The sequence below is a fragment of the Myotis lucifugus genome, unplaced genomic scaffold, assembly GCF_000147115.1.
Source record: "Myotis lucifugus unplaced genomic scaffold, Myoluc2.0 scaffold_198, whole genome shotgun sequence".
NCBI classification, from domain to species: domain Eukaryota; kingdom Metazoa; phylum Chordata; class Mammalia; order Chiroptera; family Vespertilionidae; genus Myotis; species Myotis lucifugus.
Window position 1 is genome coordinate 2,263,383 of NW_005871246.1, and position 20,666 is coordinate 2,284,048.

The window sequence follows — 20,666 nt, forward strand, 5'->3', positions numbered from 1 at the left end:
GACTCTAGTTGGAGATATGCAGGGTGCGGCCACAGCTGTGGGTGACAGTCAAGAGGGCGTGGGCATGGACCCAAGGGCACTCAATGACCCAGTCAGGCACTGGATGGGGAGATGACATAGGAAAAATGATGAATGACAAAGGAAACTGGATCTCCTGACCCAGAGGGATTGTATCAACATGGACATCCATGTTGGAGGGTGGTCCCCAGGATGGCACACCTACTCCAAGCTCTGGCATCCCAACAGTTTGGCATTTGCATTTAGACATACAGCAAACAGGGTCCTGACCCATCGACTGGCACCCTTGGGGTCTGGGGCTCCACCTTGGCACTCACCACTGGGATGTGCAGCTTGCTGAGCGGTTTGCCATCTAGGAGGTAGGAGCCTGTATAGGTGACATACTCAGCGTAGCACTGGGGTGCCTGTGGGGTGATGTAGCAGAGGATCTTTCGCTTTTCCTCGATCTTCTTCCTGATCTGTAAGTATTCAAAGTACGGGTTGGATCTGTCACTGTGGTAGGGCTCTATATCATCCAGCTTTATGGCATCGACGATGGCAGCCAGTGTCTGCTGGATCACCTCCCGTGTCTGCTGTGTGGACGTGTTCATTTGCTGCTGCAGCTGCTGGCTGGAACGCTGAAAGCGACGTTTGCGTGGGTGCTGGGCCTGGGGGTCCTCCTCCTCAGAGCATCGGCCCTTTGCTCTGGGGGTAGGGGCAGGGGCAGGTTCCTTCTCGGAAGGAGGAGAGCTCTGCTTGTTCTGGTTGGCCAACATCTGAGCCCGGTTCCTGGTCATGCGCTGGGGGATCTCCTCCACTTTGGGGGCTTTTGGGGCTTCGGCTGTGGGTCTGGGTTCTGGTTCTGTAGTTTCAGTCTGGACGCTTCCTGAAGGCCCCTCAAGCCCAGCACTGTCATGGGGGCCAGCCCCGTTCACCACCTGTGCCTGTGCAGGGCTGTCCCCAGAGGGCTCAGGTGTGCTGTGGGATGCTGCCAAGGGGTCTGGGCCCTCTACCTCCTCATCTCCACTACCTAGTGGATGCTGCTCTGGGGGTGCTGGTGTGAGCCCCAGGCTGGAGTCGGAGGCCTCAGGGGCCCTCCCCTCTGACACAGCCTCGGCTTCCACTGTGGTTTCCAGAACAATGTCTGGCTTTGGCCCCTCTGAGGGCAAGGGCTCAGGCTCAGGCTCAGCAGGGAGCCGGGTAGCTGCCTGATCAGGAGACAGCACGAGCTGTTCCTCAGCAGCTGATGCAGCCACATCCCCACCATTCAGGACCACAGGGGCCCCTGCAGGGGTACTTTCTGGAGGAACAAGAGGACTCTCTTCTACAGGTTCTGTTTCGACATCAGAAGCATCTTTAGTTTGCAGAGGAAGCTCTGGCAGTGAGAAGGGACCCAGGTCCAGGTCGTCCTCAGAGTTGGGGAAGGCATCGGGCCAGGGCACTGGATCAACCTGTCCCAGGGCAGGGAGACTGTGGCCATTTTCCAGGAAGGTATTTTCCAGAGAACCCAGAGCCTCCACCTGAGTCACGGTGGTCACACACGCAGGCTCCGGGGGCACATCAGGGGCCGCTTCAGGAAGCGACTTGCAGTTACTAAAGAAGGACTCCAGCCTGGAGGAAGAGGCGAAAGGGGCTGATTCTTCTGCAGTGGAAATGGCAGCTGGGATTGCTTCTGCAGAGGCATCTTTAACTTCCTCAAGTCCTGGCTCAGGGACCGGCAGAGGATATGGGACAGGGGAGACCGGGTAAGGGGGCTCTGTGGTGCCGAAGGGCCCAGGTGCAGCAGCGTGGAGGGACTCGGCAGGACAGAAATGTTTTGGGGACTCTGAGAATCTCTGTGGAGACTTAAGTATAAGGTCCGATCCCATGGGCCAGCTGACAGGGTTTTCAGGGGCACTCCCAAGTAGGCTAGAAGAGAGGCCCTGCTCCGAGGTAGCAGGATGAGCCCACTCAACCGGCTCCTCTGTGATTACCGTGCTGAAGGGGCCCTCATCCAGGGGCTCCAGGTAGCTGGGCTCTGGGGGGATGATGGCAGCGGTGGCCTGCTGGTCCTCTGTGGCATCCAAGGGAATGCCCAAGTCAGGGGGAAGGGTCCCCTCCATGGATGGGGCCAACAGCTCATCTCTGTGTGAAGTGGGGGACTTTGCTTGTAAACCAGAGAAGGCACCCTCTGGAGAGGGGGTGGTGGTGACCACGGCTGTGGGTGGGCAGTGCAGAGTGTCCACCTTGGGGGAGGGGATGCCATAGTCTGGGGAGTAGTACGCCGGAGACAAGCAGGCAAACTTCTCCGAAGGACCTGGGGGCACAAGGGCCTTATCCTCCAAGTGCTGCCCTGGTGAGTCATAACTGGATGTGGTAGGGACACTCTGCTGTCTGAACAGCTTGTCTCCAATGCTGAATTCTTCTTCAGGAGTCCTCCTGATATCAACAGAGACTGAGCGATAAAGGTTTGTGCACAGAGGCCTTGTAGGCGTCTGACTTGGGGTTTCCGAAATCCCGCTCCCTGCAACAGAGAATCTATCAAAGAAGGAGGGGGAGCAAGCACTGGCAGCTGTGCTGGAGACCGGTGGGGGATCTGTGCAGTCAAATATGAGGTCAGGATAGTCGTCAGCACTGCAGGATGGGGTCCTGGGCGTGTGCATTGCCTCCTCGTAGCTGGGGCCAGACACCACAGATGCGGGGGTGGGCACCCCAGTGGGCCGGTTCTGGTCAGGCCTAGGAGAAGCAGGCAAGACCTCTTTCATATGAGGTCCTGCCAACCAGTCTCTGGAGTCCACAGCTGGTCCTGGGTGGGGCTTATTCTCAGGGACTGGTGGAACAGGAGCCAACTCCTTGAGCTTTTTGTCTTTAAGGGCAGGGTCCAGTCCCAGTGGCTTCTTTGGAGGGATATCCAGACTCTTCTTGCGCATGTCCTCACCTGGCTTCATCCTCTCCTTGAGCTTAGGGTCTCCAGACCTGTGCCTCATCTTCTCCATCTGTTTCATTCTTTCTTTGTGCCGTTTGTGGCGTTCTTCAATCTCCAGATCTTTCTGGGAAAGCATTCTCTCGAAGCTGGTCATCATTAGATCGCCATCTCCCAGAAGCTTCTCTCTGGGCCTGACATCTTTCTTGCCTGAGTCTTTAGACTGTGGTAACTTATCATTTCCGTTGCTGATCTTTACAGAGTCACCTTTTTCTTTATCTAAAGTTTCCTTGAATTTATCCTTTAGTTTGGTCTCACTGAGTTTCAGGCTTTCATCCTTGGATTTATCTTTAAAGGAACTTAGAGGACTGTCCTTGTCTTTGACTGCAGGTTTGTGCTCATCCTTGTGATGTCTCAGGAGCCCTTCACCGTGCTTGTCCCTGTGTCTCTCCTTCTCATCTCTCCACTTCTCTCGGTGCTTCTCTCGTCTCTTCCTCTCTTTTAGGATACTGATTGCACTAGATCCATAAGGCTTTAGTTCCTTTTCTATTTTCTTGGAAGGTTCTCTTTCAGAATCATTTTTATCTTTCTTTTCTGTAGAAAACAATTCAATGGTTTTATCTAATTCATCTTCTATGTCAGTTTTTGTACTGTAAGAAATACCATAAGCATCAGCATCCAAGAAATCCTTTTCATACTGGCTGGAGTCCTTTCTGCTGCCAATGTCCTTGTAATCATCATTCTTTTCTTTTTTTTCAGACTTTTCTTTTTTGCCCCTCTCTCGATCATGGCTTTTCTTGGATGAGGATGAAGAGTGCCTATGCCTTTCTTTCTCCTTCAGCTTCTCCTGTGGGCAATTCTCCTTGACCCTCTCCTCCAGAGGCTCTGTGAAAGACACCTCCAGGAGGGCACTCAGGCCTGGGTCCTGCCCTCGGTCCGTGAAGCTGTCAGAGGACACCTCACTAATCTTGTCATTAGAATCTTCTCTGTATTCATGCAGAGCTTCTTCCTCCAACTTTTCCAGCAGGCTCTTCTCCACCTCAGCACTTTTCGACACCTTCCTCTCTCTGCAGTGCTCCTTGTCTGGCCTCTCCCTGTGCCTGCTCTTGGCCTTGTCTTCTGCAGAGGGCTTCTTCTCCACCTTCTCGGAGGGCTTCTGTTTGTTTTTCTTTTCCTGAATAGAGTCAACTGAAGTTCGGTCTTTCCTGTCCTTATATTTTTCTGTCGACTCTTTATCCTTCTTCTCTTTGTGCTTTTCAAAGACTTTTTCTTTCTTATCTTTCGCCCCTTCTGTGGTTCCTTTTTCCTTTTTCTTTTCTTTAAGTTCTTTCTCTTTCTGCTTCTCTAAGTGCTGCCTGTCAACAGAGTGCTTCCGGTGTCTGTCTGAGGGGTATGGCTCCCTCCCATCATCTTTTTCCTGGAGGCTGTCTGCCCTCTGCATTTCACTGGCCTCTCCAATTTTGAATCCACTTGCTGTATAATCATCTTTTTCATCTTCACTTTCATCTGTGAATATATCAGCAATATACCAGCTTTTCTCTTTGCCCTTTTTCTCATCTTTTTTTTCAGAGAAGTCATCTGAGATGATTCCAGGGAAACTCTTCTCCTTTTTTTCTTTAATTTGGTCAAGAGATGTTTTTCTTTCCTTGTCTTTGCTATGTATATCTTTATGTTTTTCTTTAGTATCTTTTTTCTCTTTAAAACATTTATCAAATTCTTTGTCCTTCTGACATTTTTCAAGGATAGACTTTTCACTTTTATCTTTGTCACTGGACTTATCTTTATATTTTTCTAATTTTATTTTTTCCTTCTTCTCCTTCTCAAGGCCGTCTTTCTTCTCCTTCTCTCTCACCGAATGATGCCTTTCCCAAGGCTCCAGACTCTTCCCAAAGTCACAGTCAGACCTGTCCTTGAATACACTTTCACAACTATACTCCTTCAGGTCCTCCCTGTACGCCTCCTCGGCCTTCACTCTGCCATCTTTCCGCTCCTTGGTGACCTCAAGAGGGTCCTTCCTGTCCCTGCAGATGTCGCTCAGATCCCTGTCCTTTCTGTCTCGCCCGCATTCAGCAGACTCTCTCCTTTTTTTGTCCTTTTCTGAAAGATAGCTGGGGATATTTTTATGCTTTTCAATTGGGTCTTTTCTCTTCTCAGAGTTTTTATCCAGATAGTCCCTGTCTTTCTTTCTAAAGAAAGCATCTTTGTCGCTCCGTTTTTCACTGTAGTCTCGCTTCTCCCGGCTTTTGTTTTCCCGCTTCTTCTCCTTACTGTCCTCTTTCACCGTTTCCAAGATCAGCCTGGCCACAGAGTCATTTTTAATGTCCCTATAGTCTGTCACTGGAGAATCCCAACTATCTTCTCCTTTGAAATCAAAGGACGAATCAGACAAGTCAGAAAACCACCTATCTTGCTGATCATCAGAAAGGCTAAATTTGGTGTCTTCATTCTCCAGAAACTGACTTTTGTTACAATATTCATCAAAAGCAGAATCTTCCCTGTAAATTTTTTCTTTTTTGGGCTTTTCTTTATCTTCTTTGAAAGTCTTTTCCTTCTCTTTTGCAATTTTGTCCTCTTTAAAATCATTCTTTTTCTCTAATTTTGAGGGCCTGTCCTTGGACTTTTTCTTTCTTTCCTCTTTGTACAGTCTCAGTTTTTCCTCTTTTGGAGACTTTTCCTTCACTAATTTCTCCTTTTCTGCTTTATTTGAACGGTCTTTCTCTTCTCGGAAAGACCTGCTGACATCTTTGTTTGTGTCTTTGATTCTCTTGAGTGACTTTTCATCTTTGGAGATCTTTATTATGTCATCTTTAAAGAGCCATTCTTTTTCTTCTGACTTCATTTTGCTAAGCTTCTCTTCTTTCTTAAAGTGATCTCTATCGTGCTTTAATACTTTTAACTTGTTTTCAGTGGAAATGTCATTGTCTAAAAGTATAGCTTTGTCCGACCTTTGCTTGGAGTCCTCATATTCATAAGTGAAACTTTTCAATTTGAGTTCCTGACTAACTGAACACAGCCCTTTCTCCTTGTTTTTGTGTTTGTGTTTTGTTTTATGTTTCTTGACCACTTTTCCCTCCTTGTCTAGTTTGGGAATGGCACCGTCCACACTGGGGTGGAAGGAGCTCTTCTTCTCTGACAGAGTGCTCTGTAGGCTGCCGCGTTTCCTATGCTCCTGCCTCTTCCTCAGCGGCTTCAGTGACTCCACACTGGAGCCCTCAGAGGAGCAGTCAGACTCACTGGTCAGTCTTGTTCTCGTGGAGTCTGATAAGGAACTGACCTCTGACCAGGCAGGAGAAGAAATGGTTTTCCAATTGTCTGTCCGCCAGTGCTTGGTATGCTGGTCTGTGTGGCTGGGGTTATGCTTCTGGGTGGCAGAGCTCCCATGAGATGAAGTGGAGGAAGCAGACAGGGAGCTGAACAGGGAGGGGTCCTTCAGCACCAGCGGGGACTCCTTAAGGCAGCCAGAGCTCCCCACCGAGTCCCCATCGTCCTCACCGCTCTCTGAGGACTCGCTCTCTGACTCGGAGGAACAGAATTTGTCACTCCTTTTCCCAAACCGCACTTCTTTGCCTTTTGTTTCTTTCTTTCGCTTCTTTTTCACTTTATTTTTTTCCTTCTGCTGCTTAGAATTAGAAGGTTCCCGTGTTTTATTACTGGGCAAAATTGTGTGTGCAGAGAGTCTCAGCTTCTCTCCTGTCCCCACAGTGACTCCGATGTCCTCCTCATCTGATGTGTCTGATAAGATGCGGTGAGCCGCTTTCTTTGGTGCAATCGTGTTATTTTTAGTGTAACTTTTCACTTCCATTTTGGGTATAGAAATAAAACTATTTGATTTAGTCTCTTTTCTGTAATCCTTTTTCAGTAAATGTTTGTCATCCACTGGAGGGACTCTGTCCTGCTCGTCATCCTCATCAAACTCATACTCATCCTTGACAGGGGTCACAATTTTCTGGGGCTCTGGATTCTTAGCCTTGTGCTTTAGTCCTTTCTCAAACTCAGAGTCTGTGTTATTTCCATCAACTGAACTAGAAGGTGCAAATGATGGGGCGTCTTCCTCCTCTGAGCTCTCTGTTGGAAATAAGGAGAAAGATGTCAGAGGCAGATTCAAAACACCTGCAGACATGGATGGGGGAAAGCTGTCTCAGAGGTGACTTAGAGAAAGGCCTCCCCAAGCACGTGGTCACCCTAGGATGAGAGTCCTGGAAACCCCACAGAAAAGCACTTCACTTGAGTTAGTGAAATCTGAGGCCAACCATGGGCTGAAGGAAACCAAAGAGAGGTTTGTGCAAAGACAGGTTGGTATCTTAGGATAAGCCTGCAGGTTTTTTAGTACTGAAACCCCAGGTCCTCAGTCCAGAATTTCCTGTAAGTGCCAGGTGTCTAGGAGGTTGGGACCTGGTGTGCTGATCTGCCTCTGTTATCACAGAAGTACTGAGGTTTATACCTCCTAGTGTCACACACCCTGCTCCCACACCCATGACCCCCACCCTGAACATAGCCTGATGCCCAGCCACTGACCAGTTGAGCTCTCCTCACTGGATGTGTAGGTGCCCTTGCCCAACAGGAGGTTCACCATGGTCGGGGAGTTGGCCACCTTCAGCGGTGTCTCGCCCTTTCGGTTGCTCTGCTGAGGATTTCCTCCATACCGCAGCAGCAGTTTCACCACCTACAAGACAGTAGCAGGTGCTTGAGGATGTGTTCTGAGAAACACTGACTGTACAATAGTAACCGTGTAAAACTGTAACTTGTTCAGAGAACCTTGAGCTTAACCAGGGAACAACCCAAGGCAGAGGGCCAGAAGTTGGTGTGCACAACCCTTTCTGGTGGGGTCTCTAGACCTGTGCCTCTTCCACAGGAAGGACCCTAACAGAATCCTGGCACCCCTCCCAGGCTCTCTTGCAGATAGAACAGTTCCAACTCCCACAGAAGACCTCTTCACTCATGACGAGTCGACCACTTTACTGGAATCTTCTCACATAAGATTTCCCCTCCTGCCAATGTGATGAGCTCACCATCCAACAGGGTCCAGTGATCATGAAAAGGTTCTACTAGTTTAGGGGGAAGTTTCTTATTGGAGGGGGGTTTACAGAGAGAGGAAACAAAGACCAAGCTTCTGCAAGCTGGTTTATTTTATGTTTTCATTTATTTTAGAAAATAAGATAATCTCTTCAGTGCTTTATTTTATATGGGTAAGGATGGTCAGAAACACTCAAGGTGATCTTTTAACAGCTCTGTTCAACTGTTTATTGTCAGCAACCTGGGCTGATTATATGCCCATGACAGCTGATTCACTGAAGTACAAATATTAAATTCAGTCCAGTCTGAGGTAAGAGCATGAGAAGAATCTTTAAAAAGGATAGAACTCTTGTTACTCACATACTCTATTTTCACTCAGTAGTTACAATTTCTACTGCTCCATCAGGACAGTCTCCTATTGCTGCTCTAACAAATCACCACCACCTTCGTCTTACAATTCTGGAGGTCAGAAGTCCAAAATCAGTCCCCCTGATCCAGCTGATGTGTGGTATTGGCTCTTTCCTTTCCATGCATATAGGGTTCCTGGCAGTGAGGGGGACTCTGGTTCCATGTCCATGTTGTCTACCAGCTGAAGGCCATTCCAGCTGCTGGAGGCCATTGCATTCCTTTGCCATGGCCCCTGACTCTAAGGCCAGCAGTGCAGTTCAGGTCTCCCTCAAGTCCTCCTCCCTCCTGCCTCTGCTTGCAACTCTGACACAGCCAGGAAAGGATCTCTGTTGTCAGGACCCTTGAAGGCCACTGGGCCAGCCTAGATAATCCACGATCATCTCCTATCTCATGGTCTTTCACTTTTTTCCATCTGCAGCCCCCTTACCATGTGAGGTCACATGTCACAGGTTCCAGGATCAGGATGGGGATATCTTTGGGGGCCATTATTGTGCCTCTCCCACCATGACTCCACACTCTTTGGCATTTTCCACAATAGAAAGATTCAAAATGACAATTTAAAAAATAGAGAGATTTCAAATGACGACTTCCTTCCTCTCTACTTCCTCACCTACTAGCTCACAGTCAGCTTCATGTCACCCACATCTGCCCACTCCTCCAGGTATTTTTAGCAAATCACACACATTTCATTTACTTCTTCAGTATATTTCTCTAAAAGGTTTCTTTAAAATCAAGAAACTATAATGCCATTATCTTACCTAAAAAGTTAACTATAATTCCTAACATCAAATATATAATCAGTGTTCAGATTTCTCTATTTGTCTCAGAAATCTTTTAACTCAGAGTGCCCTCCCAATCTCTCTCTCCCTTGCAACGACGTGTCAAATTATGTTCATCACACTCTTGATGCTACTGGTTCCCTGGTATCTGCCAAAAGTGACCAGGCAGAGCTGTCATAAGGAGCATTTCTGATCTACTGGTGTCATCATCCTCACCATGCAGGGGCCTCGTCAAGATGGCTCAGGTAATGACTGCAGCAAGACTTCATCTTTGTGACTGCCTTGCTTTCTGGTAGCACAAGATGCACCAAGCACATCATGTACTAGTATATCTCTTGCTTCAGACCTGGAGATAGTCATTTCCCCAAGGAAGCCTAGTCCTCTCAGGGGAAACCGTGCACTGGGGTACTCACTGTTGTTGGACTGGCTACACCCCTCAGCATCACATCAGTCAAGGCCTTCCCTAGTTTAGTAGAACCACAGGGACAAGGACAGGGTCCAGCAGCAATCCCCAGGATCCCCGCTTCCTATCGGTATGATGGTCACCTACTAAAACCCAACTACACCTGCGTGGCCAGAGCAGGGCCCTGTCCCACACAATGCAGACAGTACTGATTGTTGGAACTGTGAGAGGCCATCCAAGTGCTGATCCAGGATGAGAAAGCTGGGCTGGTCAGAGAGGACAGCTCTGGTGAGGGATAAAGACTAACTTCTCAGTTACCCAGCAAACATGAAGGACAACGAAGACAGAGAGGCAGGAGCTACAGAACGATATGGAAGTCAGACAAGAGACCCACCTTGTAGTGCCCATTGTTGGCAGCATCATGCAGGGGCGTGTCGTCATCCAGACCTTTGGTATTCACCTCTGCACCCGCAGCCAGCAGCTGCTTGGCAACATCGTAGTAGCCTCGGTTACATGCCTCATGCAGTGCTGTCCAGCCTGGAAACAGACACTTAGGACATATGTTATTTAATCCTCAGGAACGTCATTCCTGTCTCAAAGCAGCACTCCAAGGAAGCTGATGACAAGAAAGAGCCCTGGAGGGCGTTGCTCTGCACTGAAAGGCTAGAGATCCAGGGAAACCCTGAATGCTTTTTACTGTGGTGCCTCTTGTATGCTCAGGGATATTTGGCTTGTTAACCCTACAGATTAACCATCTGCAGGGTTAATCTTAAACAATAAGGGTGGAGGACTGGTGAACACAGCATCATGAGGAGAGCCTCAGTCTGGCTCATCCATCAACATTTGGGGAGAAAAATCTCCCATTTTGGAAACACACCCTCTATGGAGCACATAGATGAAGCCACATCGGGAGAATTCCCCTGGCGGTAGCCCAGAGCCTCAATCTGCCACCAGGTAGAGTGGCCACACACATCAGTGTGCAAACAGGGCCCACTCCTTTGGACACAAATTCCAGTGCTGTGAAAAATCTTGATAAAGGACAATTGCTTCTTTTAAAAAAGGTGTTAAATTAGATGTTGGTCAGATACTATCAACTAGTATCTAGGGCAATGGGAAAAATCTAGAAGTATTCTGCATGAAGATTCCTTTGCTCATCTTATGTTCTTATTCCCCTTTAACAGCTCAATTTTGTTGATTATGCATCATGGCATAATGGAAATATTTTATGCAAAAAAGGGCAACATTGAAATGCAATTATGGGGCCCTCCCTCAGCCTGTCTCAGGTCAGGGAAGCATACCCATTTGTCATATTAAAAGCAGAGTCTCAGGGTGACATTTCTCCCCTGGAAGATGGGAAGGTGTCCCTGGGATGACAGGCACAAAGGCATCCTCTGCTTAGGCGACATGACTTCTTCCTAAATATGCCAGAGGCACTCCTTGAGGAGCCAGGAAGAATGAATTCTCAGCACAGAATTGGGGTTTATATAACACAGTAGAGTAATGTAGCTAAAAATTCCTCAATTCTCTTACAAATAAAGAAAAACAAAATGATTTTTAAATACTTTCCAAGAAACACTAATTCCTCCATCTCAGAAATAACAACTTATACATCTACCTCATGCATCTAGAACACACCCAAAGAACCATAGGGGCCCAGGGTCTGACTCTTGCTGCTGCCAGGCTGATCCCAGTGCAAGGCTATTGCTGCCAGGATGATGACACTTGGCCAGAGAGCTCTGTATCTCTAGAGGCCAGCCTTACATCCGCCTGTGAACTTGCTGCAGGATTCCCCTGCCCTGGCGTCTCCTGGGCGCTGTGAGTGCTCACCTGCAAAGTCCTTGACGTTGACATCCGCCCCTTCACTGATAAGCTCCTTAATGCGCCGGGCGTCTCCCCGGATGGCAGCCCGATGCAGGCGGGTCTCCCCACGCTCGTTTCTCTTGTTCACTTTATCTTTGGTTTTTGAGGCAGAGTTAGGCGTCCCCTTCTGACACACTGTCGACTGGGAGGGATGCTTTGGTGTTGTATCTACTGCAGGCCAAGGAAAGGACAGGTGGAGCATTACTGGGGGTAGAGCCAGTGAGGCTGGGCCTGGGCGTGTTCTCTGCTTTGTAGAAATTTCCAGAACCTGGGCTGTCTTCACGAGGGAAAGAGGATGGCTTTGCATGGGTGCCCATCCCCAGGGAGAGAGCCTCTCCAGTCCCAGAAAGCACCCACCATCCATCATCCTGGTGTCTCACCTGGGCTGTTTGCAGACTCTTCAGCTGTCATCTGCATGAGGAGAGCCACCTGCTGGCGCTCAGAGAGGGGGTAGCCAGCTCGGATCCCAGATAGCCCCATGCCAAACAGCAGCCCGGCCTTCCGGGTGACAGGCTCCTTCTTAATCCTCTTCCGCTCAGGACCCTGCTTCTCTGTGAGGTGGTGGAGGAGAGGGGGGATATTTCATGCCATGGAGTCCTTGGAACCCAGAGCCTTACCTGGAGTTTCAGAGCCCCTGCCTCCCACCTCACAGGGAAAGGGAAAGAATAGAGTTGGCAACACTCCTGCTGCCCATCATCACCTCTTCCAGTGTAACTGTGAGACACAATTCCAACACCTTGTTATTAACCAATGAAGCCTGCTAAGATGAGGCCCCCACCAACCATTTATTCGGCTCCAGGTGCCTCCCCAGACCACCCACCATGTGCAAGGCGGTGGGGACAGCTGATCACCAATGTCCTGGCTCACACAGGACAGGTCTCCATCTATTAAATACACGTGTCTGTAATTCAAGTCCTCCTTCCCGTCCCGCCTCCAAACAGTACAGACATAAAATGGCAAACATAGTTTAGAAATACATAAACAGATCAAGGCCGACTTGCAGTACTGTACCTTTCTTCTTGCTTCTAGGCACCTCCATTTCATGCCATGGCGCTTCGAGGAGCGAACCCGCCTTGAACCACGACATGGACTGAGCTGGAGGCATCTAAAGGCATCAACACAGAGCACTAACAAGACACGATGGAACAGCGCGGCCATCCCGTCTTAGCCTCCTCATAACAAGCAAATCTTCCACCTATCTCACCCATTATAAAATACCCTGTCAACATTCAACAGAAATGCATGTGCTGCTTCTTTTAAAAGAGGCAGGGGTTGAGGGAGAGAAAAGATACCCCCAACTCCAGGAGGTAAAAGCTTGCCTTCTTCCTTCACCTCACCCTCCTGTTGAGGGGAAATTTGGGGTCCATCAAGAGCCTCAGAACCCTCCCCCAAAGCCCATGCTTTTGGGGTGGAGACCCTGTTCAGGGCCAAGATATTGCAGGGTGTTCTAGGTCACAGGGTGCAAGCTGCAGGCAGGAAAGGAGACGTGGGTCTCTGAAACTCTCCTCTGAGGGATGTTACCCTTGCTTCCCACTTGGCATATCCAAGGAGCCCTTATCTTCAGGTCCCTGGCTGGGGGCTTGACCTTAGAGAGGTGGTGACATATGTGAATCAAGGACTAAACAGATCACATTTCCACCTTGTCCATTCCTTCCCAAAATGATAATATTCCTTTTACTATTCACCACCTCAGGCCCCACAAACATGTCCATCATTTTTATTTCCTTAAGGAAAGATTTTCATAAACTTATTTCTTTAAAATGTATTTTAAATTGCCTTTTTAAAAACTAAAGTTGTGACTTGGTGAGAATGCTGATTTATGAGTTGAGGTGATAACTCGGGCACCACAGGTCACCATCACCAGCAACAATTAATTTTCAACCAAGCCACAAGCACAAGTCTGAGAAAGGAAGTAAATTCCAGAAATAATCTTTGTTGATGACCCTGGCTTATGCATCTCCAATTCTACCTACAACCTCCTTTCCAAGCAACAGGGCCTCACGATATATCCCAGAGGCAAGAGCCTCAAGGAAGTCTCTGTACAGGATATCGAACTAGTTCTGGCACAGCCACTCTCATAAATTCCACCCCACTTCTGAAATGACTGAAAGTCATAGTATCCAAATCATTTGGTTTAAATGCTATTACACAGCTGAGTGCTCCAATCTCTGCAGCCGCTCCATGCTCTGCCTGCCTTCTCTACATTTACCCAGTTGCTCATTTGCTGCTTGCTTACATGACACATTCCAATGATGAAGATGACGGAATTTTCCATTGCCAAGGTACAAATAATGATAGAAGCAAAGACCAGTGGGAAGGCCGGACCCACCTCCTCGGCAGTTCTCCACAAGCACAAACCAACCAGGACCCCTCCATGGACAGAGATGTAATGCCCCACCACTGAGGAGGTGTTTCCAGCACAGGGTTCTGAATGTCCACTGTAATTCCCTCACAGGAACGCAGGATGAAGACACATGCACTCTCCCCACACTCTGTGAGCTGGACCCCACTTCTGCCCAATCTCCCAGGAAGCACTGCTTGGTCTCAAACAGTCAGCCTCTTAGCCTCTCAGCGTCTCTTGATCACTGTGCCCCTGCTAAACATACACAGTTCACAAGGCCACTGCCTCCCCCTCACCTAGAGCCATGAAGACAGGAAGCTCACTGGGAAGAGGATGAAAGCAGAACCTGAGAAAAGCAGTGTGGAGAATTCCTGGTTGTGGGTGACATCTGCTAATTACTTCAGAGGTATAGCTTCTCTGCTGTGTGCAGATGTGGAGGGTGCTAGGTGGACCCAGGGGAGGGCAGGGCCTGAGTGGTAAGTCTTCAGGGTAAATGTAACAGCAACTTTAAAATGCCAGAGGAGCCAAGCAGAAAGAAGGCAAAAGAGCCACTGTCTTCAAGTGCCATTGCAGGCAGTAATCTCTTTAGGGGTCAAGAAGGTAGGAGGAGGCAGGACAGGGACCTCCAGGAGCTCACCGCACACTTTCTGAGAGTGTCAGCTGAGAATCTGTGACCTTTTACCCAGAAGGCTTTCTGCAGTAAATTTGTCCCTGGTTGCAGAGCAGGACCCAATGGCACCTTTGTTCAGGCAGGAACAAAGGTCAGAGATGGAGTGTGGAGAAAGCCCTGTGTGTTGGGCGGTTGGTGGCCCGGCACCTCTCCATACTCTACCAACCATCCCTCCCTCTGCCTCTGCTTCAGCAAAGGCAGGATTGTGTCTTCCCTCTCTCTCGTGGCCATGAGCTGTAAGCGCTCTCAATGATGCTGAGGGAAGGGTGCAGACTCTCTCCTGGGGATGAATTCACACCCTCATAGGTGCCTTGGGCTGCCCCACAAGAGCCTTGGGTGTAATATCATTTTCTACAAGCACTCAAAGCTACCAGTACCTTGAGGGGTCTGAGTCAGGCCAGGCTGTGAGTCTTGGGGTGGAAGGAGAGCCTGCAGAAGCCCTGCCGACAGAGGAAGCCTCTCCATTCTGGCCCAGCCTCAATGAGGCCATGAAGCTGAGGCCCACCATGCACACAGGGTGTTGTTGAATGCTACAGAAGTGATCCCACTGCTCTCCTTCCAGACACCTCCCAGCCCAGCCTTGGCCCACTATGTCCTGTTAGCAAAGGCCAACCTCTCAGAGGTGGGAGGCTATAAAATCTGCCTCCTACTCCAGGTGGGCAATGTGCACCCTCACTGGCCAGTGCAATGCTGGATTCAGGGCAAGAGGAGGAACACTTGGGACAAATGGCAAATCCTTTGGCATTCTGCTATTTTTTTATTTGTAATATCCAACCAGAAACAAAGTAGAACTTATATGAATTCCAAATGGCATCTGCCAAGTTTCAGAGTGGAAAACTGGTAGTTCTATGTGACAGCTGAGCAGCACGTGGAGGTCGAAGGTATGGCTCTAACAAGCCAGTCTATGAAACATCCCCCCACGTTTAGATTGGGAGTGGGAGGGGGGAAGGGTTGCAGAGCAGCTATCACATGCTTTAACAGCTCCAAGGGCTTTGCAGGTGATATCCAGAGGCAGAATTCCAGGGAAGGCAGAGTGATGAAAAGCATGGGTGGAAAACAGCTGGGCCTATGATCCCAACAGCTGGAGCAGGGCTGTCTTCCTACGAGATTCTTACTTCCTGTTCCCTCAAGTCTGTCTGCTATCTTTCTCATTCCTACTTTGTTCCTGGTATTCCAATGTCAGCTGTGGCACTCCTCTTAAGCTGATGGATGAAAGATGGTTTCACATGAGCCTGGCCAATCCCCCTACATCATCTTTAGGAAAACATGGTGATGTGACAGCACCCTGTGTCTCTACAACGCCTATATTCTTGTGCATGTTCACCTCTGGTCTCTGTGAAGTCGGTGCACATTTTATCAGGCCTTCTTGGTATATGGCCACCCAGCTGGCAAGAATCCCTCCCCTCCCCAGGCCATCACTGGGCTTCCTACTAAGCCCTTTCTCCTTCTCAACCCATCCGTTCTAGAACACACTTTTGCTGCATTCTTTACTGCAGCTGTCTGACTAGAATGGGGCCTTTTCCCAGGGGAGTAGGACTGCCAAGGGCAGATGTTTCTGAGGGACCTCTGTGTGCAGGAGTCAGCGCTCAGAGTCCACTTCCTGCGACTAAGTCTCACTCCCCAATAGAACTCAGATGCATCCACAGGAGAAAAGACCTGTCTGAGTTAGAGTGAATTCTGGCAGCAAGGACACAGAGTGAGCATCTAGGGCAGGGGTGGGGCCTTTTTTTTCTGCCAAGGACCACTTGGATATTTATAACATAACTAGAAGCCCGGTGCACAAAAACTTGTGCACTGGCGGGGGCGGGGGGAACGTGTCTCTCAGCCCAACTTGTGCCCTCTCACAGTCTGGGACCCCTCGGGAGATAACCACCTGCTGGCTTAGGCCCGCTCCCCTGGTGGCAGATGGCACGCCCGATCCTGCGGAGCCCAACTTGTGCCCTCTCACAGTCTGGGACCCCTCGGGAGATAACCACCTGCTGGCTTAGGCCCGCTCCCCTGGTGGCCGGGGATCTCGCTGCCACCCACCCCACCCCGCCCCGCCCCGCAAACGGCAGGCCCGGATCCCGTGCTGGGGTGGGCGGTGCAGCGGGATCTGTCTGCAGTATGCAAATTTAACAGCCATCTTTGTTGGGTTAATTTGCATACTCCTCTGGTTGGCTGATGCGTGTAGCGAAGGTATGGTCAATTAGCATTTTTGTCTTTTATTAGTGTAGATTCATGGGCCATACAAAAACTTATCAACTTAAAAACTAGCCTGATTGCCCTAACCGGTTTGGCTCAGTGGATAGAGCGTCAGCCTGGGGACTCAAGGGTCCCAGGTTCGATTCCTGTCAAGGGCATGTACCTTGGTTGTGGGCACATCCCTAGTAGGGAGTGTGCAGGAGGCAACTGATCGATGTTTCTCTCATTGATGTTTCTAACTCTCTATCCCTCTCCCTTCCTCTCTGTAAAAAAATCAATAAAATATATTAAAAAAAAACTAGCCTGATATATTTGGTCAAACATTTAATTAACTCACCCCTAATACCCTGGCAGGGCCAGATCAAATGATTTTGCAAGCCTTATATAGCTCACGGGCCAGACATTCCCCACCCATTAGAACCAGTCCAGTTCTGTGGGGGTGGTGTCAGTTTCTGGCTTCCACAAAATTACTGGGAGGTTGGATTGCTTTCTGTAGGCAACATTTCCTCTCCTTGGCCATTTTTAGCATTTTTTTTTCTTGTTGTTCTGTAATTTCATCATAAAATTCATGTGTAATCTTTCCCTTGCTCATAATGCACTATCCTTCCTGAACTAGGACTCCTGTTTTCACAGACATGAGAAGTTCTCTGTCTTCTCTGAGCACCAGTGCCCCCACATCTCTCCTTGGTTAGATGCTAATGTCATGCCTCAGTCCTTTTCCACACACACATCTCATAATGTCTTTCATGTTTCCTATCTCTTTTTCTTTCTATACCTCAGTCTAGGCAATTTCTTTAGTTAAAACTTCCAATTCACTAATTCTCCTCCCCCCCCGCCAAACAAAAAACACAATTTTATTTCAAGTAGGAAATATCCAAGTAGTTTCAGAGCAAGAAAAAAATTCCATGTGTCAGTAGATTGTAGAACACAGGCCACTGGAGATATTTCACATTTGCTTTTTGTTGTTCTGTTATTATCAATTGGAAAACTGGATTCCTCTGGGAATTCTGGGCTTTTTAACAGTTTGACTGAAGGTGCATCACTTGATGTAGAGCAATTTCTCTGGTGTTTGTAACTGACAAAGACTCTTTTGACCACAGGGCATCAATTAGAAGAGTTTAAAGCAGTGGTCTCAACCTTCCTAATGCCGCAACCCTTTAATACAGTTCCTCATGTTGTGGTGACCCCCAACCATAAAATTATTTTCGTTGCTACTTCATAACTGTAATTTTGCTACTGTTATGAATCATAATGTAAATATCTGATATGCTATATGTGTTTTCCGATGGTCACGACCCACAGGTTGAGAACCGCTGGTTTAAAGGGAAGCGCCTAACCAAGAGGAAATTTCCTGAATGTAAGGTTTAGGATTGGCAGGGAGGGAAGATCAAGACTGAGCAATACCAACAGTGGCCAAGGAAAAGAGTCCTTCTGATAATAATTATTTATGTCATTCCTAATAAGCCATATAATCTGCCTATTGAATTTTTAATTTCAGTGATAATTTCCTTATGTTCCATTATATATATATATATATATATTTTTTTTTTTTTAATCTACATGATCTTTTTTGACAGTATCTTGTTCCTTGATCATGTTTTCAATTTTCTCTCATTACACTCTCTAATCATCCAAAGGTGTTATAAGTCCCTGGGGCTGAATCTCTCTATCAGGATGGATTTCTTCATCATTGTTAGGGCTGATCAAATAATTGAATCAATACCCCTTCCCCTGGGAACTGACCTTTAGGCCTCTTCACAATGGACATTCCACTTGCTCAGACCACATACCCCTTGCTAAGACCATTATCTCTCCCCTCCGGACTTCCCAGAATCTGGACCTGTACAGAGAATTCTCCACCCAGAAAAAGCCCGCCAAAGTCCTTTAAAAACCGCTGACTCCCATCACTGGGGTGTTGGAGCCATCCAGGCTCAGCCACCTGGTGTGCAGATGATTGAATAAATTCGTAATCCCTCACCATTCTGGCCTCATGCACTCCTCCTTCGGCGACCCTAACATTTGGTGCTGAAACCCTGGAGGGTTCCACAAGGATGGGGAGCCATTGCCCTGGCTTTGGTCACCCCAAGTTTGCTACTCAGAGAGCAGTAGGCAGCTCAACCTGGGCTTACCTCCAAATCCTACTCAGGTGACATGATTGGGCTTCCCTCTCATATGGGCCCTCCCAAACCAGGAATCTCTCCTTCTTCGTTGCTGACTCTCCATCCCACACAGGCCAATCTTCTCTAGGTGAGTGATGTTCCACAATTCCCTTGCCCCGGGTCTTCTGCCCACTCTCTCTCACTGACTTCTTGAAAGTCTCTCATCTCAAAAGTCCTAGCACTAGGCCAGAAGACTCCTCAGCCATTTGGCTTTGGGAGCTTCTGGATTGGGGATGCCCAGTCCAGAGGGTCACCTCTGATTTCTCATGGTGATTTCTTTAGCAGCAGGGACGCCTACCCTGGATTTGTGGTCTGTCACTCACCCTTCCTCTCTTGTGGGCCACGCCACACTCCCTCTGCTGCGCACTCGCGGCGGGGAGGATCATGCCCAATCACCTCAGTTTATTTTGTAACACCGCCGTTTTGGCCATCACATAAACTAGATAATAAGTCTCAATGGCCTAAAAACAGCACTTTTAATTTTAACACACTGAGCAATTTAGATAATTACTGTCACTGCAATGGAAAATGGTCAGAGATTCTCTATGTTCAGGCCTTTTTCATCCTTCAGTCCCAATCCTCTCTCTCAGTCCTGGCTCTACCCATCAGATCCTTCTCCTTCACACAAAACATCATACTCCTAACACTTCTGATTCTGAATCTACTTTTGACCCAGCATGCCACCGACCTCCACCCCCTTATACATCGCCTCCCTCACCTGCAGTAGACTCCCAAAACCCAGACCTTCCTAATCAGCAACTACCTTCTCCCCCAAGTCTCTGAGAACCCAAATCCTGAGAACATGAGTTATGAAACAGCCTTTCCCCATCTAACACTCGTTCTCAGGCCACCCAAAGGCTATATTCCTTAACAGCCTCTTCTATTCCCATGCAAATTCCAACCTTGAGGGAGGTAGCAGGAACTGAGGGCATAGTCTGAGTCCATGTCCCATTCTCTATGTCCGACCTTGCACAGATTGAGAGGCATCTCAGATCTTTTTCCACCAACCTGATCACCTTTACTGAGGAATGTGACAAACTTAATGAAATCACTCAAGGCCCTGATGAAAACCCAGCTCTCCTCTCCCACCTCATGGAAGCCTTACGGAAATTGACCACCTTAGACTCCACCTCCCCAGTGGGAACCCTTCTTCTGAACACCCATTTTATATCCCAATCAGCCCCTAACACACACCATAAACTTCAAAAAATAGACAGAGGTCCACAAACCCCTCAAAAAGATCTCGTTAACCCGGCCTTTAAGGTCTTTAATAATAGAGATGAGGAGACTCAAATCCAAAAACAAAGGCGAGATCAGGCCAAGGCTGCGGACCAGAAGGAGGCCTTCCAGCTCCTAGCCACTACTCTCATGAACCCCTACGGAGGGTAAGTCAGGGGCTAAGCCTCCTCCAGGCCCATACTTCAAATGCAACAAGGAAAGACACTCAATCAACCAAGTCCTGCTCAAACCCAAGACCCCCACCTGGGTCCTGCCCAGGTGTGGAAGGGAAGGCCACTGGAAATTAGATTGTAGTCTGGCCCCTCCAGGTCGGACCTCAGCCAGTCCAGCAAGGCCGCCCTCTGGATCCAGTATGGAGCTCCCAGACCTCCTGGGACTGGCCACCAAAGAAGCTGCCCAGGCCCTGACAAGGCCCAACAGACTTACATCACCAGGACAGAGCCTCGGGTAACAACTGTGGTGGCAGGTAAGCCGATCTCCTTTTTAATTGACACTGGGGCCACTTATTCTGCCCTCTCCAAATTCGCTGGGACCCTTGTCCCCTCCTCAGTCTCCATTATGGGGTTGACGGATTAATCTCATAGCCATTAGCCACCTCACCTCTACACTGCATCTTACTAAATACCCTCATTCACTCTTTTCTCATTCTACCTCGGTGCTTGGCCAGTGCTAACATGCATCCCCTCATAAAGCCCAGTTGTCCCAAACCAG

General features: G+C 48.6%; 1 protein-coding gene across 1 annotated transcript in view; it reads right to left on the bottom strand.

The window, feature by feature from the left end:
* Positions 1-20,666, bottom strand: part of ANKRD11 (ankyrin repeat domain 11) — a 137,727-nt gene that overhangs the window by 10,738 nt on the left and 106,323 nt on the right. Inside the window, 5 exon segments of the mRNA XM_023761098.1 lie at positions 336-6,964; positions 7,415-7,562; positions 9,897-10,039; positions 11,330-11,533; positions 11,743-11,913. Coding sequence (XP_023616866.1) covers positions 336-6,964; positions 7,415-7,562; positions 9,897-10,039; positions 11,330-11,533; positions 11,743-11,913 — 7,295 coding nt within the window.